Source organism: Budorcas taxicolor, chromosome X (assembly GCF_023091745.1).
Source record: "Budorcas taxicolor isolate Tak-1 chromosome X, Takin1.1, whole genome shotgun sequence".
Lineage (NCBI taxonomy): Eukaryota > Metazoa > Chordata > Mammalia > Artiodactyla > Bovidae > Budorcas > Budorcas taxicolor.
This window is the reverse complement of record NC_068935.1, coordinates 112,246,641-112,270,858: the sequence shown is the minus strand read 5'-3', so window position 1 is coordinate 112,270,858 and position 24,218 is coordinate 112,246,641. Positions and strand designations below refer to the sequence as shown.

Below are 24,218 nucleotides of genomic sequence, written 5' to 3'. Positions count from 1 at the left end.
AAGTGAAGTCGCTCAGTCGTGTCTGACCCTCAGCGACCCCATGGACTGCAGCCTTCCAGGCTCCTCCGTCCATGGGATTTTCCAGGCAAGAGTGCTGGAGTGGGGTGCCATTGCCTTCTCCAATGACCAACCTAGATAGCATATTAAAAAGCAGAGATATTACTTTGCCAACAAAGGTCCGTCTAGTCAAGGCTATGGTTTTTCCAGTGGTCATGTATGGATGTGAGAATTGGACTGTGAAGAAAGCTGAGTGCTGAAGAATTGATGCTTTTGAACTGTGGTGTTGGAGAAGACTCTTGAGAGTACCTTGGACTGCAAGGAGATCCATCCAGTACATTTTAAGGGAGACCAGTCCTGGGTGTTCATTGGAAGGACTGATGCTGAGGCTGAAACTTCAATACTTTGGTCACCTCATGCTAAGAGTTGATTCATTGGAAAAGACTCTGATGCTGGGAGAGATTGGGGGCAAGAGGAGAAGGGGACAACAGAGGATGAGATGGCTGGATGGCATCACCGACTCGATGTACATGAGTTTGGGTGAACTCTGGGAGTTGGTGATGGACAGGGAGGCCTGGTGTGCTGCAATTCATGGGATCGGAAAGAGTTGGACACGACTGAGTGACTGAACTGAACTGAACTGATCCATATGGATGGAAAGTTTCAGTGCAGGCAATGTATCAGTGTTCAGTGGTAAAATTGGAACCATGGGAAATGATGTAGTCAGAATGTTTTCAAAACAGTTTCTCCTACCTAAGAAGTCTTGGTTACAGATATTTTTCAAAGTCATGACATACTTTTTCCCCCAAACCCAAATATCAATAATTTTTTTTTTAAAATTATGTTTATATGATTAACAACAAAAGTCAAAGTGTTTATATTCTGGGATAGTTGTAGTTTTTGAGATGTTAAACATCAACTCTAGAAAATGGACAAACAGAAGACAAAGGTACAAGCAAGGAAATGGAATAACATGAACCACTTTGAAAGGAAATACTTTTCATTTACAAAACATGCCAAAAACTATTTTTTAAAGTAATATGGTATGCAATTGTTATATATGTATGCTAAACTGCATAGGGGAATGGAAACAAAGATGATCTAAAGCAGGAGAGTCAATAAAAGTTTCTGTGATGATGGAAATGTTCAATTTTGCACTGTTCAATGGGGAGGCCACTCACTATTGGTGACTCCTGAGCACATGGTAGGTGGCTGATGAGCTGGAAGAAATGAATTTCAAATTTTATTTAATTGTAATCATTTGAATTTAAATGGCCACCTAAGGCTAGTGTCTACCCTACTGAACAGCACCAATCTAGGGGATGCTGGTGATGTTCCTTCACTTCTGGGTTTAGCTGGGTGAGATACTGGATAAAAAGGTCAAAATACAAAAGATCACATAAAGAGTTTTCTTGTTCTTTAGCTATCTAGCATACAATCTATAAGGATATAAAATATAAGAAGATGGAGTCAGGTAAAATATGGTTTAATCTGTGCAGGTGACACATATAGCATACATAGAATGTGAACTTTCCATGTAAAGGCATCATTAGTCAATAGAGAATCCAGCTCTCCTCGTGCCCTTTCACAGTGACCAGAACCAACACCAAGCCCAAATGGTCCACTGTTATGACAATCCTACAAGAGTGCATTGTGCATGAACATATGACCTACATGACTGTACTGTATTTACTCGGATTTGACTGGTGGTCTCTCCAGGGAATTTCATGCTGCCCAGCTACACCATGAGAGTTGATCAGTTTCTTCCTTCTATACCCTTCATGGCAGACACTCCCTACTGGCTGGCTCAACCCCAGTTCCTAGATACCGGAGGTGGTTTGGGGGCATAGTTCTGACCCAAAAGTTCCTGGGAAAGCCATATTTTCTTGACACCAGCACTGCCCCTTTTGCTGCCCCTTCTTCCTGCTGGAATGCATATATTCTGAATGAAACGCCAAGAAGAACAAGGAGCCTTCGGGGCTGACATTGCTGAGCTACTGTGCTCATGTCAGCACCTGCCTAATTCTGAACTTCTCCTTAAGTGACAGAAACAGACCTCCATTAGGTAAGCTATTGAACTTGGGTTTTCTGTTACTTGAAACCGAAAGTGATCCTAATAGGTACATTTTTCTTCTGTGTTGAGTTACTGGCACACCAGAACATTAACAGTTATTTTTGTCTGTTTGTTTGTTCAATTCCCTATTTAACCAAAAAATGTTTTGTGGGGAGATATTGTGTGTCAAGATAAGTGCTAGGTAATATGGTCGATAAACAGCCACTGTGTATACCCTCACAGAATAAACATTCTCCTTAGAGACAAAGACTAGCAAACACTTAAGGACAGGGTAGTGAGATAAGCACAATAACAGGGGGCCAAAAGAGTATAGGCTTTGGGGTTGGTAGTCAGGGAAGGCTTCCTGGAGGAAATGGCACTTACACTGAGACCTGGAGAAGCAGAAAGAGAAGCAGGTTGCATCTGGAAAAAGAGGTTGTAAGAGGAAAAAGATGAGTTCAGCTTTGGGGCTATTAAGTTTGAAATTCCTACGGGACATCACAATAAAAAGAAGTAAATCGGATATGCTGGTCTGAAATTCAAAGATGACTCTCAGCTGCAAATGGTATAAATGGATAGTCGTCAGCAGACTGAAACTACGCAAGTGGATGAATTTTCGTAGAGTGTATGTGAGAAGGAAACATGGAAGAACTTTAGAGGCATGAGTCAAATTAGCTTGGCAAATCACAGATTCTTTTGGGTTAGTTCAGTTCAGTCGCTCAGTCTGACTCTTTGCAAACCCATGGACTGAAGTACACCAGGCCTCCCTGTCCATCACCAACTTCCGGAGTTTACTCAAACTCATGTCCATTGAGGTGGTGATGCCATCTCATCCTCTGTCATCCCCTTCTCCTCCCGCCTGCAATCTTTCCCAGCATCAGGGTCTTTTCAAATGAGTCAGTTCTTTGCATCAGGTGGTCAAAGTATTGGAGTTTCAGCTTCAACATCAGTCCTTCCAATGAATATTCAGGACTGATTTCTTTTAGGATGGACTGGTTGGATCTCCTTGCAGTCCAAGGGACTCTCAAGAATCTTCTCCAACACCACAGTTTAAAAGCATCAATTCTTTGGTGCTCAGCATTCTTTATAGTCCAACTCTTACATCCATACATGACTACTGGAAAAACCATAGCTTTGACTAGATGGACCTTTGTTAGCAAAGTAATGTCTTTGCTTTTTAATATGCTATCTAGGTTGAAATATTACTCAGCTATAAATATTAGAATCTTGCCCTCTTTGACAGCATGGATGGATCTAGAGGATATCATGCTAAGTGAATAAGTTAGACAAAGACAAATACTGTATGATCTCATATGTGGAATCTATGAAACAGACAAAACATAATGAAAACAGAGTCATATAGCCAGAGAACAAATGGGTGGTTGTCAGAAGGGAAGAGGAGGTAAAGGGGTGAAATAAGTGCAGGGGGTTAAGAGGTATAAATCTCCAGTTATAAAATAAATAAGCAATAGGGATATAACATACAGTACAAGGAATATAGTGAATAACATTGTTATAATGTTATAACATTTGTATGGGGACAGATGGTTACTAGACTTATCATAATGATCATTTCATAATATGTGCAAATGTCAAATTACTAGGTAGTTTATCAGAAACTAACATAACATTGTACATCAGCTACATTTCAATTAGAAAAACACAAATGTTCACCAGCTCCCTACTGTATCACCTGGTTCAGGATATGTCAAATAAGAAAGATAGCCTTTGTCCTCAAGGAGTTTAGACTAACGTGAAGGACAATCATTTAACAATTAGTTACATAATTCATGTTTTTGTTTATAATTTTATTAATATAATTAGGATAATGCTAATGAAAGAAAAGCCCAAGGGGTTAAGACTAGATAATACAGAGACAGGACCTAGTTTGAAGAGATGGTGTCTCTAAGAGCCATTGATTGTCATTAGGTATATAATGGGAAATGAAATTATGTGTCATGTTACACTGCACAAATTTTCCCATTGGGTACACAGAGTGAGATACATTGATGGCACCATCGGTAGCTGTAACTCCATCATGAACCCCAAAATGACTTACTTGCAGGTTAAAGATGGGGCAGTATGTGTCGTGATGGAGTAGAACAATATTTCTTTGGATAGAGTTCTCAAAGCAGACTGGTAAATGGCTCATCTACCTACAAATCCATCTTTTATTTTTGTCTAATTGCACAGCTATGTCACTACCTTTCTGACTGTGGGCAAGTCATTTGATTTCACCAATCTTCAGGTCCTTCATCTTTAAAATAAGAGGACTTGAGAAAGAATGCGAGTTTAGTTGGCATTTCTCATCTTGGATCCTTGCAAGCCCCAGGTTAGCAGGATGGGAAAGCAAGTCTGCATTGTCCACCCGGGGTTACCACCCCATCATGGAAGTCAGCAAATAGTTTTAGAAATAATGGCGTTCATACCTTTTATGAATGCTTGCCCAAGAGGCATTGATGTTCTCTGTTATCATGTGTACTTTTCGGGTATCATCTGCAGAATAATCCCGGAGAAGTTTCAGTGCCAAGTCATTTGCCACATCTACATTTATCTGCCACTGGCGGAGGTCTTTGGCCAACTGCTATAGATGCACATGGAAAAAGAGAATGAATGTCACTTTTCTCTGAAATCTCTAGTTGGACTTTCTCATAAGTAACTTCTGAATCTTTGGGTCAGAGCGTGTCTGCATGACTGCTTTTCACTGACCCTGTGTGGTTTAGTCAATCTTGACAATATAAGCTAACCCACTTTTCATGACAAAAGTTTTCAAATGCAGCATCTTGAGCAATACTCAGTATCAGGTATTTCAATTTAGTAGCAATTAATTGGAAACAAACTTGGCTTAATTGTCTTTTTATCATGGGAGAGAACAAACTATAAAAATAAGCTCCCAAATCATTGTTGAATATATGACATATACCAAAATTTGAACAGAAAAAAATAACACATGTATTTACCCCCCCACCCCCGTCATTAACTTGTTGAATTGTTTATGTAATTAGTGCCATCTACTGGCACTCAACTAAAGTTGCATACAGAAAATATTGAGCTTCAAAAAAAAAAAATGCTGTTATTCTCGTTTTGAACTTCTTTAAACGATCGGCTTATTCATAATACTTACAACTATTCTACTTTAAAATCAGAATAAAAATTTAAATATATAAATTGTGTTAAACCAAATGATCTATGTTTTCTTTTATTATCTTTAACAATTGAGTATTATCAAAGCATGTATCACTATTTTATCACTTGAAATATCATATACTAAAGAAAGAAATAAACCAATGATAGGCTCATTTGGATGCATATTAACCCCACATTTCTATTAAACATTGCTTCAAATGCATGGGAGAGGCTTGTAAACATTATAGTATTATTAAATTACTGAGACAGTTATACCAAATCCAACATGGTGGGTTAAATGGACAAAGGAATAATAACAGGTAATTCTAACAAGAAAAAGAATTAACAGCTATTTTTATAGAAAAAGAAAAAATCAACTTTCCAATAAATGAAAAACATAGAATATTACAATTTGACACCAATTAAGTTTAAAAAAATAAAATCCAAAGCTGGAAAGACTGTAGCCAAACTAGCACATTCATATCCTATTTCTGGGAATGGTGTCTATTAGGACAGTTTGACAATACATATCAAGTGAAATACAAATGCTTATTCCCATTGACTCAGTAATCTAATTTTAATATTTTGTCCTAGTAAAATATTTAAAAGAACTATGCTATAGGAATAAAGATCTTCATTAACTAAGATAGTAAAAAATGAGAAACAATTTCAATGTTTAATGAGAGGACATTAAAATAAGACAATACATCAACCCAAGGGTCTAATATGTAGTAAATGTGCACAGAAATCCTAAGGACAAAAACAGAACACAATTTCTATCTTCACTATATTTCTTAAATCTGTAAGAGTACATTGACATGAACTGGAAGGAGAAACGAGAAAATTGAAACTAAGTGTTGTTTGTGAAAACAGTAATTGCTCTTGTTTTAGTATGTGTTCTTTTATGTTAATACGATTTATGATGATGAAAATCAGATACTAGTACTTTCAGCATAGTTTCAGTATATTTGAGTAGACTCCTGTTCCTTGAAAATGTATAGTCAGTATGCAATCTGGCATTTCTCAGTTAATTAGAACAGTCTATTCTAGAATTTAAAAAAAAAAATTGCATTTATTACAAACAGCAAATAGACCCAGATAACTGAACTAGCAGCAACCAACTAAAGTGAGCATCACTAAGTTTTGCTATAAGAAGAGAGACAATTTTTAAAGGTATAGAGTATAGTCACTGTACTACAAAGTAATTAAAATTTAACTTTGTGGAATACCCGCTTCTCCTTATAAACCCCTTTTCCACTTTTATAGCCTCACACTGGACAAAAGCCTTTCTGAGGTGAAACACACACACACACCAAAGACTGTCTTTCTAGAAATTTCCAACGGTACGAAATTACCTTTTCCCCTTTCCCTCTTCACTTAAGCCACTTTTAACCTACAGTGTTAAAAGTAATGTACACTAAGATATGAAAGCCCAATTGGCCCTTATCCAGAAGATGGTATTCAGAGCTTAAAAGAAGAGCTTATTATCAATCATCTATTAAAGCTCTAATTGGCAGCATAAGAAACTACAAAACTGACACTGATAACTTAGTTACCTTTTTGTAAAGTAATTCCTTTGGAAGAAAAATGCAAATACTAAAAAATCACCTATTATGAACCAAGAGTGCATCTGTAGAGATTTAGCAATGTGTGCACGCTTATTAGTTGCTCAGTCATGTCCAAGTCTTTGCAATCCTTTGGACTGTAGCCCACCAGGCTCCTCTGTCCATGGGAACTTTCAGGCAGGAATACTGGAGTGGGTTGGCATTTCCTCCTCCCGGAGATTTAGCAATATAAAACGCTAATTATAATTTTAATAAGTATAATTAAAATCATTTATTTTATCCAGGAAAGCCAATCATGGAAGTCAACTCTCACTCATGGGTAACTACTTGAAAGTTTAGATATAAGAGATATATTCTTTGGTTTGAATCTATAGATCATAAAAAATTCCAAAAGTAGAAGTTGAAAAGTATGCTGGAATTTTCCAGAATCTTGAAGGACATAGCAGGGTAAAATTTAATTAGAGACTTCATAGGAAAAGGTAATAAAACAGTAAGGGTTGACTTCAAACCAGAGTTTTTTTGTATACTTTAATGCTTGAAAGAGAAGAATACACAGGCCATATATTTTGCTTCAAATTTGTATTCATACTGAAATTTAAATTTTTATACCTAAGGAAATCTTGACTGAATGCTGCCCTTCACTGCATACTGCTCAGGTTTTGCTGTGATGTAGGATTAAAAAGAAAAAAATCCCACTGACCTTGACTCACATTGACAGGGCTTAGGCCCTTATCTAAACTCAAAGGTTCTCAAGGCAGCCCCCTTTTCTCCCTTAAAGACAGAACAGACAGGTTTCCCTTCTTCCTAAGGTATTATTATGTTGATCACCTTGGGCTTTAGCCAAGTATCATTCACAACATGAACAATGACCTTGATCAGCTTTGCCTACTACGGTGAAATTCAGTCCTGGGACAAGGCCAGGCCACAGAAGTGTAAATTCAAAATACAATGGAATTCACACACATTCTTTTTCCTTCTGAATTCCATTTACAATGGTATACTCTACAGGGAATTGTGTGGCGATCATGGTGTATGAAGAAATTTAAAGTACTGTGAGCACTAGCTTATTAAAAAAAGATGATTTTGGAGGCCTGTGTGTGTGTTTTCTATGAAGAATAGAAAATGCTCAATTCTTATAAGACTGTGTCCCCAACCAGGAAAGAAATTTTCATATTCAAACCTCATATGATGCTGCTACAATATGTACTCTGTATTTACACAGTATTTTAGACAGAGAAAATGATTATGGATTATGGCACAAGTTGAATTCAAGAATTTTGAGTATACAAATTTTTTAACATTTACCTTCTCTTTTTTCTTTGTCAGAACTCTTTTTAGGAATATTGACCCAACATGGGAGAAAACAAAGGAGGAAGGGAAAGAGTATTTAAGAGCTTGGGCAACAGAATGAGCCTGCTGGCTCTGAATCCTGACTTGATCATTTACTAATGATGTGACAAATGGGAAAATTAATTATGCTCTCTGTGCCTCAGTTTCCCCCTTTATTAAATATGTATATTAACAGTATTTATTACCTTGAAAGATTAATATGAGGATAAATTTGTAAAACCCAGGGAAAAGAGAGTGGTGCCTGGTATACCCAAAGCATTAAAAAAGTATTAGTTATAATCACTACTACTACTACCACTACTGCTACTGCTATTTTTAATGAGCCACACTACAGCCACCACAGTGAGCCTCCATTCAATGAAAGAAAGGGACCCACTACCTCATAGACACTGTCTACAATGCCGTACCTCTAAAAGACTCCCTTTAATTTAGAAGATAAATGTGAGTTTGCAGCATGTGTGTGTGTTCAGTTGTGTCCGACTCTTTGCGACCCCATAGACTGTAGCCCACCAGGCTCCTCTGTCCATGGAATTTCCCAGGCAAGAATACTGGAGTGGGTTGCCTCTTCCCGACTCAGGGATTGAACCTACATCTCTTGCATCTCCTGCATTGGCAGGCGATGTTATTTACCACTGAGTCACCCGGGAAGCTGTGAGTATGCAGACCTACAATTAGAACTTTCAAGTTGAGTATTGTTTAAGTATTCTTATCAAACGTGTTTTGGGATGTTCACCCACAAGTGAACTTCAGGTTTGTTTTAGGTGAACTTGATTTAAAAAAATTTTAATGGCTCTCACTCAAAGGAACATCATGAAAAGCCATGTAGAGTAATGAAAAGGCATCTTCCCAGGGAGTCTGGACTGGCCATTGTCTTGCAGTTTGATCTTAAAGCCTTCAACCTTTTGGGTTCCAGCTTTGTTGTCTGTAAAACAGGATGGGGCTCCTTATACTGCTTACGCCTTAGGTGTGTTATGAGCTCAAAATCAAAATCAAATTGCTTGTGTGAAATAAAGCTCACATTTTAAGGCAAGACAAGACAAATTTAAATATAGAAAATCTTCTCTGCCCTTTGGCTGCCTCTCTCCAGGCACTGTGCCATGTGTATCTGCACTATGCATCCACCAAACCCCCTCCGCATGCTTCCCTGGTGGCTCAGTGGTAAAGAATTGCCTGCCAATGTGGGAGACTTGGGTTCGGTCTCTGGGTCAGGAAGATCCCCTGGAGGAGGGCATGGCAACCCACACCAGTATTCTTGCCTAAAGAATCCCATGAACAGAGAAGCCTGGCAGGCTACAGTCCGTGGGACTGCAAAGAGTCAGACACGACTGGGTGACTGAGTACACACAATTTAACATCAAGCATAAATTTCTCTCCAGTCTCAGGGGAAGAGCTGACTTGTGCTGAAGGACACTGTTTCCTCCAACTTGACACTCCTCCTCCTATTCCTCCATGCACTCCCTTTTTTGTCTTTTCAGCCTCTTTCCTCTCTGCAAGATCCTTCTCCACAGCTTTCAAACATGAGCCTCTTCCCCATCTTTAACCAGCAACAAAATCTGCTATCATTTTCTTTCCCTTCACAGTTAAGCTCCTCAAAAGGCGAATACTCACTCATTCATTGCCTCAATTTGATTACATTCCCGCCACTGCACAATTCATCAAAATCAGGCTTCTGCCACTGCCACCTCAGTAAAACTATTCTGAAGGAAGTCACTGTGGCAAATCGGATTACTGACCTCAGTTCTTTACCCCACCTTGTATCCATGTCCTTTGCCGTGTGACTTTGAATTTTCTGCTACAAAAGGCACAACTGACCTTCCCGGCCTTGACAATGAGCTTGGCCATATGACTTGTTTTGCCTAAGTCTAGTGGTATGTTAACAGGCATGACACAAGCAGAGGCTGAAAACGTGCTTCTGCATTGGGGCTGGCCCTTCTGCACAGCTGCCATTATCAAACACGTAGTGAGCTGGCCTGCCCATCACTGGAGAAGGATGAGTGACATGTGACGGAGAGGCACTCCACTCAACCTGCTATGTGTGGCAATGTCACCCAGACAAGCTGCAAACTTAAGAAATACATGCTTATAGTTGTATGCTAATAGTGTCATGAGGTTGTCATGCCACATTTTTGCGAAAATAGTTAACCAATTCAGTCAGCAATGATCAATGTCTGTGGACAGTTCTAGGTTCTTATTTACTTGATTTCCAGACAGCAACTGGTGCTACTGACTGCTCTGTCCTTCTTGAGGCTCTATCCTTCCTGGTCCCCTCTCTTTGGGTGTCCTCTCTATACTCTAAAGGCTCAAGTTTTCCTTTTTCTGCCTGTCCCTTAATGTGGGTATTCATAAAGATTCTGTCCCTAGCCCAACCTTCTTCTCCTGTAGTGTAGGCTGATCCTCAGCTGGTGAAGAAGGCTGGAGCAAACCCATAAGGAAGTTATATCACAATGTGCCCTTATATCCAAATGTTCCACCTCCATGGCTACTGCCTTAATTTAAGCCCTCATCACCTCTTACTTGGACTTTGCAGTAACCTTTTTTATTGGTTCCCTCCTTTTACTTTCAAACCAGACCTTCCATCCTTGGATAGCTGCTCAAGCAATCTTTTTAAAATACAAATACTAACCACATTACACCTCTGTTAGACCTTTCAATGGCTCCCTGTTATCTACAAGATGAAGTTCAAATGTCCCTCCTTGGGTATATGACCTCTCCCTCAAATATATGATCCTTACATAAATATCCACTTTCATCTTTTGCTACCTCCTTTCCTCTGTCTCCCTTTGTGAGGGGAAACACTGACTGAAACCGCTTACCCTGGTCAGGCACCATAGTAACCATTTGCATGAGTCATTTTAGGACAGGAAGTCCTGGTAAGGAACACAGAACAAGCCACTGCCAACAGGAAGAATTCAGGAAAGGTAAAAAGGAGATGCCACATGTCCTACCAATCTCCCAGAATCCTCCTTGTTGGAGTCCATCTTGGTTAAGCAATGTGCACGCCACCAGGAAGAACCCTGAGTCAGAGTGATTGGCCAGAGACAACCCCCAAACTAATCCCATCACCATAAAACCCAGGACCATGAGTCACGTGGCAGAGCAGTTCTCCTGGGTTCCCTTACCCTCCTGCTCTCTCTACTCAGGCACCACTTCCCAATAAAGTCTCTTGCTTTGTCAGCACAGATGTCTTCTTGGACAATTCATTTCCAAGCATTAGACAAGAGCCCACTCTTGGGCCCTGGAAGGGACTCCTCTTCCCGCAACACCTTCTTCTTGTGTAAAACCTCTAAAAGGTTAAGTGACTTGATGAAGGTGACATAGCTTGTCAGTGAAAGAGACATCACAAAAATGTAGTTTTCTTGGCTTTCAAATTCAGGGTTCAATCTACTTAAAGAAGATATGCTTCCACATAAAAGAATTTAAGGAAGATGGTTGGATTTATTATAATTGGATTTTGAAGAATATAAAATAGTCTCCTTGATGATTACAGCATGATTGGAAAATTATTATGTATAATAAAGTAACACATTGCCAAACAGAGACAGCAAAAAATACATATTTATTTTATTTAAAAAAATCACTAAACAGTTTACTCCTGAGTATGAATTAAAGTTCTATACATATTTATTGGGAAAAGGAAATACAATTTCTTTCTTGTTTGTGTGAATTAAAATGACCTATAAAACCTCTTTATGGATATATAATAGAAATGTTAAAATATCTGTAAGGAAGCCATTTCAAAAGTAAAGCCTTTCACCATTAACTTCAAGACTCATCTATTAAACCTCTGACATTACCAAACAACACTGTTTCAGAAAGTAACAGTCTATACAGGGGATACTATTTGAAAAAACAGCCCTCATTTTCCAGCTTACTGGACATGATTCATCTTTTCAACAGCTTTGAGGACTACATACCAAAGTTGCTACTTTTTTGTCCTTTTGACAATGACTACAAGCTGAGAGCAGGCTAGTAAATGTGTTATCGGCCAACCCATTAGAGTTCCATTATTTTCTGTCTTACATGGCTTCATGTAATGAATTTTTATAATTAAACTAATGGCATACAATTTATTTTTCCCCTTCGTTACTTTCAGGCCCCATTTCTCTTCCAGCTTCTTTGGAATAAGCTTTATACAAAAAGAAGGGAGGAGAGCCCTCCAAGTGCTTCATTACCTTAATTTCATTATGACATTTTGGAAAGCATTCTCTTTATCTGTGCTCTTTCTTTAATTTGCTGACTTTATTAAAAGGCTGAAGCAATGTTGTAATGAACAAATCACCCAGCTACCCCAGGCATCTAAGAGAAGTCTGGTTGAGAGGGTGTGGATTTGGTTGAGTAGAAATGATTCCAGACAGAACACCAGAGAACACATTCCCAGAAAGTAGCATCCCCATGGCTATTTTCAAATCCCATGAGCCTACTATGGTATACTACATACATTACTGTTCATAAACATTCAGTGCTTTTTTTCGTACCAGATGATCACATATCTGCATCCCCACTGAACTGGGGATAGTAACAACTGATTTTGTCTACATACCAGTTTCAGGTAGGCAGTTTAAGAGTAAATGACTTCATTCATTCTGTTTTTGACTCTTTGATCTTGGAAGTATGTATCAAGATGCTGCTCTCATCAGCTGCAGTCCCTGAGTAAGCTAAGTAGAATGCCCTTGTGAATCTATACTTGACATATAAAATGAATAAAACGCAAACTTTGTGTTGTCTCTAGATTTGGGATAGTTTGTTACTGTGGCGTAACTTAGCCTATCCTGACTGACATACCTACTCAAGTGTGACCCTAGAGTGTATGAAGTGGTTATCTCATTGTGGTTTTCATTTGTGTTTTCTTTATGACAAAAGATGTTAACCATCACTTTGTGTGCTTATTAGCCATTTGTACATCTTTGAAAACATGTTTTAAAAATCCTTTGCTGATTTATGATTGAGTCTTTCTTGTTCTTGCTGAGGTTTAAGAGTTCTTTAAGTATTCTGCATACAAGTCTTATCAGATAGATGATTTGCAAATATTTTCTCTCATTCTGTGGGTCATCCTTGCACTCTCTTTATAATATTGCTTGCAGCACAAAATTTTCAATTTTGATGAGGTCCAATTTATATATTTTTTCTCTGCACTTTGGCTTTTGGTGTCTTTTCAGAGAACACATTGCCTAACTCATTGTGCTCCTTTGTTGTCTTATAAGAGTTGTAATAGTTTAGTTCTTATATTTAGCTCTAAGATCCATTTTAAAATTATTTTTTCTGTATGTTCTGAGGTAGGGTCAAACTTCATTATTTTATAAGTGGATAATTCAGTGATGCAAAGATGAAGTTTTGAACAAAATTATGACTTTTCCTTTGAATTGTCTAGGCATTCTTGCCAACAATCAATTGACTATAAATGCAAGGATTTAGTTCTGAATATTCAATTTTATTTCATTGATCTTTATATCTATCTTGATGTCAGTACAACACCATCTTGATTACTAGCTTTCTAGTAAGCTTTGAAATTAGGAATTGTGTGTCCTCCAACTTTGTGCTTTTTTCAAGGTTACTTTTGTTATTCTTTGTCCTTTGTATTTCAGTACAAATTTTAGGACCTACTTGTTAATTTATTTAGGAAAATCAATGAGGATTTTGATAAGAACTACAGAGAGTCTGTAGGTCTATTTGGGGATATGGGTATCTTAACAATATTAAGTTTTTTGATGTGGGAATATGGCATGTTTTTCCATTTACTTAAACTTTACATTCTTTTAGCATTGTAGTTCTCAACAGAAAAGTCTTACATTTTTTTTTAATTCCTGATATTTTGTTGCTATTTACCCCTCGTCCAAGGTAAGGAGCAGTGGCTATGCTTTGCTAGAGCAGCCATGAAGCAATACCCCACGCCCAAGGTAAGAGAAACCCAAGTACGACGGTAGGTGTTGCAAGAGGGCATCAGAAGGAAGACACACTGAAACCATATTCACAGAAAACTAGTCAATCCAATCACACTAGGACCACAGCCTTGTCTAACTCAATGAAACTAAGCCATGCCTGTGGGGCAAGCCAGGGCAGGCGGGTCATGGTGGAGAGGTCTGACAGAATGTGGCCCACTGGAGAAGGGAATGGCAAACCACTTCAGAATTCTTGCCTTGAGAACCCCATGAACAGTATGAAAAGGCAAAATGATAGCATACTGAAAGAGGAACTCCCCAGGTCAGTAGGTGCCCAATATGCTACTGGAGGTCAGTGGAGAAATAACCCTAGAAAGAATGAAGGGATGGAGCCAAAGCAAAAACAATACCCAGCTGTGGATGTGACCAGTGATAGAAGCAAGGTCTGATGCTGTAAAGAGCAATATTGCATAGGAACCTGAAATGTCAGGTCCATGAATCAAGGCAAATTGGAAGTGGTCAGACAAGAGATGGCAAGAGTGAATGTCGACATTCAAGGAATCAGCGAACTAAAATGGACTGGAATGGGTGAATTTAACTCAGACGACCATTATATCTACTTCTGCAGGCAGGAATCCCTCAGAAGAAATGGAATAGCCATCATGGTCAACAAAAGAGTCCGAAATGCAGTACTTGGATGCAATCTCAAAAATGACAGAATGATCTCTGTTCATTTCCAAGGCAAACCATTCAATATCACAGTAATCCAAGTCTATGCCCCAACTAGCAATGCTGAAGAAGCTGAAGTTGAACATTTTGTGAAGACCTACAAGACCTTTTAGAACTAACACCTATAAAAGATGTCCTTTTCATTATAGGAGACTGGAATGCAAAAGTAGGAAGTCAAGAAACACCTGGAGTAACAGGCAAATTTGGCCATGGAGTACAGAATGAAGCAGAGCAAAGACTAATAGAGTTTTGCCAAGAAAATGGCCTGGTCACAGCAAGCACCTTCTTCCAACAACACAAGAGAAGACTCTACGCATCACCAGATGGTCAACACTGAAATCAGATTGATTATATTCTTTGCAGCCAAAGATGGAGAAGCTCTATACAGTCAACAAAAACAAGACCGGGAGCTGACTGTGGCTCAGATCATGAACTCCTTATTGCCAATTTCAGACTTAAATTGAAGAAAGTAGGGAAAACTGCTAGACCATTCAGGTATGACCTAAATCAAATCCCTTATGATTATACAGTGGAAGTGAGAAATAGATTTAAGGGCCTAGATCTGATAGACAGAGTGCCTGAAGAACTATGGAATGAGGTTCATGACATTGTACAGGAGACAGGGATCAAGACCATCCCTATGGAAAAGAAATGCAAAAAAGCAAAATGGCTGTCTGGGGAGGCCTTACAAATAGCTGTGAAAAGAAGAGAAGCAAAAAGCAAAGGAGAAAAGGAAAGATATAAGCATCTGAATGCAGAGTTCCAAAGAAGAGCAAGGGGAGATAAGAAAGCCTTCTTCAGTGATCAATGCAAAGAAATAGAGGAAAAGAACAGAATGGGAAAGACTAGAGATCTCTTCAAGAAAATTAGAGATTCCAAGGGAACATTTCATGCAAAGATGGGCTTGATAAAGGACAGAAATGGTCTGGACCTAACAGAAGCAGAAGATATTAAGAAGAGGTGGCAAGAATACACAGGAGAACTGTACAAAAAAAGATCTTCACAACCCAGATAATCACGATGGTATGATGACTCAACCTAGAGCCAGACATCCTAGAATGTGAAGTCAAATGGGCCTTAGAAAGCATCACTACGAACAAAGCTAGAGGAGGTGATGGAATTCCAGTGGAGCTATTTCAAATCCTGAAAGATGATGCTGTGAAAGTGCTGCACTCAATATGCCAGCACATTTGGAAAACTCAGCAATGGCCACAGGACTGGAAAAGGTCAGTTTTCATTCCAATCCCAAAGAAAGGCAATGCCAAAGAATGTTCAAACTACCACACAATTGCACTCATCTCACATGCTAGTAAGTCATGCTCAAAATTCTCCAAGCCAAGCTTCAGCAATACGCGAACCGTGAACTTCCTGATGTTCAAGCTGGTTTTCGAAAAGGCAGAGGAACCAGAGATCAAATTGCCAACATCTGCTGGATCACTGAAAAAGCAAGAGAGTTCCAGAAAAACATCGATTTCTGCTTTATTGACTATGCCAAAGCCTTTGACTCTGTGGATCACAAGAAACCATGGAAAATTCTGAGAGAGATGGGAATACCAGACCACCTGACCTGCCTCTTGAGAAATCTGTATGCAGGTCAGGAAGCAACAGTTAGAACTGGACATGGAACAACAGACTGGTTCCAAACAGGAAAAGGAGGACGTCAAGGCTGTATATTGTCACCCTGCTTATTTAACTTCTATGCAGAGTACATCATGAGAAACGCTGGACTGGAAGAAACACAAGCTGGAATCAAGATTGCCGGGAGATATCTCAATAACCTCAGATATGCAGATGACACCACCCTTATGGCAGAAAGTGAAGAGGAACTAAAGAGCCTCTTGATGAAAGTGAAAGTGGAGAGTGAAAACGTTGGCTTAAAGCTCAACATTCAGGAAACGAAGATCATGGTATCCGGTCCCATCACTTCATGGGAAATAGATGGGGAAACAGTGGAAACAGTGTCAGACTTTATCTTTCTGGGCTCCAAAATCACTGCAGATGGTGATTGCAGCCATGAAATTAAAAGACGCTTACTCCTTGGAAGAAAAGTTATGACCAACCTAGATAGTATATTCAAAAGCAGAGACATTACTTTGCTGACTAAGGTCCATCTAGTCAAGGCTATAGTTTTTCCAGTAGTCATGTATGGATGTGAGAGCTGGACTGTGAAGAAGGCTGAGTGCCGAAGAACTGATGCTTTTGAACTGTGGTGCTGGAGAAGACTCTTGAGAGTCCCTTGGACTGCAAGGAGATCCAACCAGTCCATTCTGAAGGAGATCAGCCCTGGGATTTCTTTGGAAGGAATGATGCTAAAGCTGAAACTCCAGTACTTTGACCACCTCATGCGAAGAGTTGACTCATTGGAAAAGACTTTGATGCTGGGAGGGATTGAGGGCAGGAGGAGAAGGGAATGACAGAAGATGAGATGGCTGGATGGCATCACGGACTCGATGGATGTGAATCTGAGTGAACTCCAGGAGTTGGTGATGGACAGGGAGGCCTGACGTGCTGCGATTCATGGGGTCACAGAGTCGGACACGACTGAGCATCTGAACTGAACTGATTCAAAAAATGGAATAATTTTTTGAATTTCACTGTTCAGATTATTCACTGCCAGCTTATAGAAAAAGTACTGTTTTTTGTATTTTGATCTTTTATCCTGCAAATTTGCTGAATTAACTTATTAGTTTTATATAGACGCGACTTAGCAGCAGCAGTGTATTGCTTAGACCTATCTATATACAAGATCATTTCATCTGCAAACAGGGATAATTTTACTTCTTCCTGTCCAATATGGATAATTTTTACCTATTTTTTGTGACTATTTTCCCAACCTAAACTCCAGTACAGTGGTAAATAGAAGTGGTGAAGAAGAACAGAAGAATGCTTTGCTTCATTTGTCCGACTCTTTGTGACCATATGGACTGTAGCCCACCAGGGTCCTCTGTCCATGGGATTCTCCAGGCAAGAATACTGGAGTGGGTTGCCATTTCCTACTACAGAGGACCTCCCTGACCAAGAGATCAAACCTGTTTCTCTGTTGTCTCCTGCATTAGCAGGCGGGCTCTTTACCACTAGCGCCACCTGGGAAGTTTAAGAATACTGGAGTGGATTGCCATTCCATCCTCCAGGGGATCTTTCTAACCCAGGGATTGAATCCAGGTCCCCTGCATTGCAAGCAGATTTTTATTTTTTTTCACCATCTGAGCCACCTGGGAAGACTGAGGGGTCTGGGAAGCTACAGTGAATAGGGTCACAAAGAGTTGGACATGACTGAAGAAGTGGTGAGAGGAGACGTATTTACCTTGTTTCTGATCTCAGAGGAAAATATTCAGTCTGTGAGTCTGTTTCTGTTTTGCATATATATTCATCTGTATTATTTTTTAGATTCCATATATAAATAATATTATACACTGTCTTTTCTCTGTATGACTTATTTCACTAAGGATAATATTAGGTCCATTCACGTTGCTACAAATGGCAGAATTTCATTCCTTTTCATGACCGATATTTCACTGCATATATGTACCACATCTTCTTTGTCCATTCATCTGTTGATGGGCATTTGGGTTACTTCCACATCTTGGTAATTGTAATCAGTGCTGCTATGAATACTGGGGTGCAAGTATCTTTTCAAGTTACTGTTGTCATTTTCCCCCAGATATGTACACTGGAATGGAATTTTTAGTTCTATTTTTAGTTTTTAAAGGGACCTCCATACTGTTTTCCATTGCAGCTACACCAATTTACATATCCACCAAAAGTGTACACGAGTTTCCTTTTTCTTCACATCCTTTTCAGCACTGGTTATTTGCAGACCTTTTGATGATAGCCATTCTGACCATGCACGCACATTCTGACAAGTGTGAGGTGATATCTCACTGATGCTTTGATTTGCATTTCTCTAAAAATTAGTGAATGTGCCTTTTCATGTGCCTATTGGCCACTGGAATATTTACTTTGGAAAAATGTCTACTCAGATCTTCTTCCTATTTTTTGATTCAGTTGTTTTCTGATACTAAGCTGTATGAGCTGTTTGTATATTCTGAAGACTAATCCCTTGTCAGTAGCATCATTTGCAAATATTTTCTCCTAGTTTGTAGGTTGTCTTTTCATTTTGTTGATGGTTTCCTTTGCTATGCAAAAGCTTTTAAGTTTAATTAGGTCCCATTGTTTATTTCTGCTTTTATTTCTTTTGCCTTAGGAGAGACAGCCAAAAAATCTTGCTGTGATTTATGTCAGAAAGTGTTCTGCCTATAGCAGTTCTATGGTTTCAGGTCTTCCATTTGTACCTTTTATCCATTTTGAGTTTATTTTTGTATATGGTGTGAGGAAATGTTAGAATCTCATTCTTTTACATGTAGCTGTCCAGTTTCTCAGGCACCACTTGTTGAAGAGACTGTCTTTTCTCCATTGCATACTCCAGCCTCCTTTGGCATAGATTAACCATAGATGTATGGGTTTATTTTTGGTCTCTCTATTATGTCCCATTTATCTACAAGTCTGTTTGTGCCAATACCATGCTGTTTTGATTGCTGTAGTCTAAGGTGACACCTCCAGCTTTTTTTCTTTTTTTCTAAATATTGCTTGAACAATTTAAAGTCTTTTATGGTTTCACATGAATTTTAGGATTATTCGTTCTAATTTTGTGAAAAATGTCATGGGTATTTTGATAGGGATTGCATTAAATCTGTAAATTGCTGTAGGTGGTATGGGCATTTTGACAATATTTTTCCAATCCAAGAACACAAAATATCTTTCTCTTTGTTTGCATTATCTTTAATTTACCTCATCAGAGTATAGGTCTTTCACCTCTTTGGTTAAGTTTATTCCAAGGCTTTTTATTCTTTTTGATGTGATTTTAATCAAGATTGTTTTTTAACTTTCTCTTTCTGATAGTTCATTATTAGTGTATAGAAAAGCAACAAATTTCTGTATATTAATCTTTTATCCTGCAAATCTGCTGAATTCATTTATTAGTTCTACTAGTTTTTGAGTGGAAACTTTATTTAGGGTTTTCTATATAAAGCATTACTTTATAAATGGTGATAGTTTTGCTTTTTTTCATTTCAATTTGAATGCCTTGTCTTTCTTTTTCTTGTCTGACTCCTATGGCTAGGACTGTCAATACTATGTCAAATAGAAGTGGTGAGAGTGAGCTTCCTTGTCTTGTTTCTGAATACAGAGGAAAGGCTTTCAGCTTTTCATTACTGAGTACGATGTTAGCTGTGGGTTTGTCATAAATAGCCTTTATTAAGTGGAGATATTAATATGTTCCCTCTATGCTCACTTTGTTGAGTTTTTTTTTTTTTTGATGATGATGAATGGATACTGAATTTCATCAAATGCTTTTTCTGCATCTATTGAGGTGATCATGTGATTTTTACCTTTCTTTTTGTTAATGTGGTATATTGATTTGCAAATATTGAACCATCTGTAATCCAACTTGATCATGGCATATGATCCTTTATATGTACCAGTGGATTTGGTTTGCTAAAATTTTGTTGAAGTTTTTGTATTGATACACATCAAAGGTATTGGCCTATAATTTCCTTTTTTTATTTTTATTTTTGTAGTGTCTTTGGTTTTCACACTAGGGTAATGGTGGCCTTGTAGAATGAATTCTGGAATGTTCTATCCTCTTCAATCTTTCTGGAACAGTTTGAGAAGGATAGGTATTAGTTCTTTATATGTTTGGTAGAATTCCACTGTTAACCAATCTGGTCCTGGACTACTGTTTGCTGGGAGATTTCTTTCTTTTTTTTTTTTTTTTAACTACATACTGAATTTCACCATAGTGACTAGTCTGTTCAAATTGTTTGATTCTTTTTTGAAATTACTTTTTATTGGGGTATAACTGCTTTACAATGTACTCCAAAGCAAATCAACTATATATATACATATGTCTCCTCTCTTGGATTCCCTTCCCATTTAGGTTACCACAGAGCATTGAGTAGAGTTCTCTGAGTTATACAATAGATTCTCATTGGTTATTTATTCTATACAAAATATCAATAGGGTACATATATCAGTTCCAATCTCCCAATTTATCCCTGTCTGGTTCTTCTTGATTCAATCTTGGCAGGTTATATATTTTCAGAAAATAGCCTTTTTTTTCTGGAGCCATCCAATTTGTTGGCAATTTTTTTGTATCTCTCTAGTATTGACTGTTATTTCTCTTCTTTCATTTATCTTGTTTATTGTGTCTTCTCTCTCTTCTTGGTGAGCTTGGCTAAAAGTTTATAAATTTTGTTTGTCGTTTCAAAAAAAAAACTCCTGAGTTCATTGATCTTTTCTTTTGCTTGTTTATATTTTATTTCCCCTCATATTATCTTTATTACTCCCTTCCTTCTGCTGACTTTGGTTTGGTTCTTTAATTCTCTCAGGTGGTTGGTTAGGCTACTTATTTGAGATTTCTTTTTTTCTTGAGGAAGGCCTACAACACTATCAACTTTCCTCTTAGAACTTCTTTTGCTGCATCCCATAGATTTTTGGAGTTTTGTGTTTTCATTTGTCAAGGTATTTTCTGATTTCCCTTTTGATTTCTTCATTGGCCCATTGCTTTTTTAATAGCATATTATTTAGTCTCCACATGTTTGCACCTTTCCCATTTGTCTTTCTGTCATTGATTTCTAGTTTTATATTGCTGTGGTCAGAAAACATGCTTTATATAAATTCTATTCTCTTTCTCTGGTCGCTTTAAGATTGTTTATTTTTAAGGCTAGACTGGTTCCAAAGAGGAAAAGGAGTATGTCAAGGCTGTATATTGTCACCCTGCTTATTTAACTTCTATGCAGAGTACATCATGAGAAACGCTGGGCTGGAAGAAGCATAAGCTGGAATCAAGATTGCTGGGAGAAATCTCAATAACCTCAGATATGCAGATGACACCACTCTTATGGCAGAAAGTGAAGAGGAACTGAAAAGCCTCTTGATGAAAGTGAAAGAGAAGAGTGAAAAAGTTGGCTTAAAGCTCAACATTCAGAAAATGAAGATCATGGCATCCGGTCCCATCACTTCATGGGAAATAGATGTGGAAACAGTGGAAACAGTGTCAGACTTTATCTTTCTGGGCTCCCAAATCACTGCAGATGGTGACTGCAGCCATGAAATTGAGAGACGCTTACTCCTTGGAAGAAAAGTTATGACCAACCTAGATAGCATATTCAAAAGCAGAGACATTACTTTGCCAACAAAGGTCCATTTAGTCAAGGCTATGGTTTTTCTTGTGGCCACGTATGGATGTGAGTGTTGGACTGTGAAGAAAGCTGAGCGCCGAAGAATTGATGCTTTTGAACTGTGGTGTTGGAGAAGCCTCTTGAAAGTCCCTTGGACTGCAAGGAGATCCAACGAGTCCATTCTGAAGGAGATCAGCCCTGGGTGTTCTTTGGAAGGAATGATACTAAAGCTGAAACTCCAGTGCTTTGGCCACCTCATGTGAAGAGTTGACTCATTGGAAAAGACTCTGATGCTGGGAGGGATTGGGGGCAGGAGGAGAAGGGGACGACAGAGGATGAGATGGCTGGATGGCATCACGGACTCGATGGACGTGAATTTGAGTGAACTCCGGGTGATGGTGATGGACAGGGAGGCTTGGTGTGCTGCAATTCATGGGGTTGCAAACTGTCGGACACGACTGAGCGACTGAACTGAACTGAACTGAACTGAACTATGTAGTTGGAAGAAAGTGATGGGAATAGGCCAAGTTAAAAAGCCTCAAACCCTGTTGTTCTTAGTGAAATTCAGTAGATTACATATTGTTGCCAACCTTTGGTTAATTTCCAAAGTTTAGAAAAAGCAATTTTAACAATTTTACAATTTGCTGCTTGTATAGAAGAGTGGATTTACAGAGTTGCCACATCATATTTTCAAGCATGGAATAAGTTAAACTGTGAAAAGGAACTAAGGCAAAATATGGTGCAGTCAGAGCATAATGCCATCCAAGTCTTGGTGACTGCATTAAATATTTATATACTGTAGTAGGACCTGGGAAACTACCCATTATTCTTCTTGTGCTCTACCAATGATGTAGGAAGCACTCTGTATTCTTTGAGAAGTTTAATAGACTCATGCATACGTTGAGATGAGAAGTACCATTAGGTATTGATTCTTTCTCCTTAATCACATGGAGTCTTTAGGGGAGAGCAAAAGGAAATATAGAAAATGCATGAAAAAATGGCAGGTCCTAGCAAGAAGTTTTCTAATAAAATTTGTCATTACTGTATCAGAAATTCAAGCCTAAAACTACTATTGGGATCAATTTGCTTGTTTAATTTTATGCTCATCTAACTAGTAAATAAAATATATGAAAGGAGGATTTAGCTTCCATTACTGTGTATATTTTTTTGGTAGATAAAGATACTATCTAATACCACTCATTCCCTCTTTTAATGAAAACGGTCAGGCTCTGCATCTATGTTTGAAAAAGAAGTTCTCCCTGGTTAGTTTCTTTCTAGTAAAATAATTTGCAATCCTAAAAAAGCTACCAGATTTACTACATACAAGACCAACTTTTAAAATTATTATTAATTACATGATTACACTCTGTTTCCAGTTCCCAAATGAATGTCTTCAAAACCAAATATTTTACAGCCTCAGAAACCTGTATTTAATAATTTGATAAATTATTGAGTTTCTCACTTCAGATAGTTTTAAGTATTATATAGCCAAATCAGCTAGGCTCAAACAAGATTTCACTTCTCTATTGAATTCATGTACTCTTAGCTCAGCCAAGCACAAAACAGCTAATGCCATCATGTTAGAAAAGCTTTTATGCTGAATTTGACACAAAAGCAATCACAAGACAGACAAAAAAAAGGAATTGCTCTTTCAAAAGCTGAAAGGGGGAAAAATAAATGAAAACTTTGAGTCTGGGTAAATCTCTCTTGACACCGGAAAAGAAAGTTTAAAATCATTAAGAAATACTTTTTCCAAAGAATCCACTGCCAAGTTTAGACTAATCTTAACAGCCTGGGAAACAGGTTGTGGAGTACACCCAGATTGTGCCAAATAAAAGAAAGCCCAAGATGACCACTGCTGGCAGTTTTAGGTGCTAATGGTGTTCCATCTTACCTCTTATCAAAGTTAAATGGCATCATCTCTTCTGCTATAGCCTACTGGAAAATATTTTGATTAGGATGGAAATCCTGCATGATTTCCCCTAATATCTGTCTTTCCATCTCAAAAAGTATGTTACTTTATTAGGTCCATGTAGAAGAGCAAATGAAGCCGTGCAGTTAACAAAATCATCTACTTACTTTATTCTTTGTTTACACAAAATTCAGGGTTATTATAGAAAAGAAAGAAACTAGACATATATTATGGGCATCTCTTAATGATCTGCTCATTAACTGTTGACTCATTGGACCATCTATAGTCTATTCTTTTGCCAAATACTCTCCTGTTGCTATCTCCTTCCACCTTGTACATGCTTTCAAGATGGACTTTTCTCAGATGCCATCTCAAATTTGATTTTTACTTTGTGAAGGGGCTGTTATTTCAATGTTTTCTCCACTATTTTGT

The 24,218-nt window shown here is 38.2% G+C and overlaps 1 protein-coding gene across 1 annotated transcript in view; it reads right to left on the bottom strand.

The window, feature by feature from the left end:
- The window catches only part of DMD (dystrophin), a 2,235,978-nt gene that overhangs the window by 561,961 nt on the left and 1,649,799 nt on the right, over window positions 1-24,218 (bottom strand). The window contains exon 54 of the mRNA XM_052663429.1: window positions 4,480-4,634. Within this exon, the coding sequence (XP_052519389.1) occupies window positions 4,480-4,634 (155 nt within the window). The remainder of the gene's footprint in view (window positions 1-4,479; window positions 4,635-24,218) is intronic.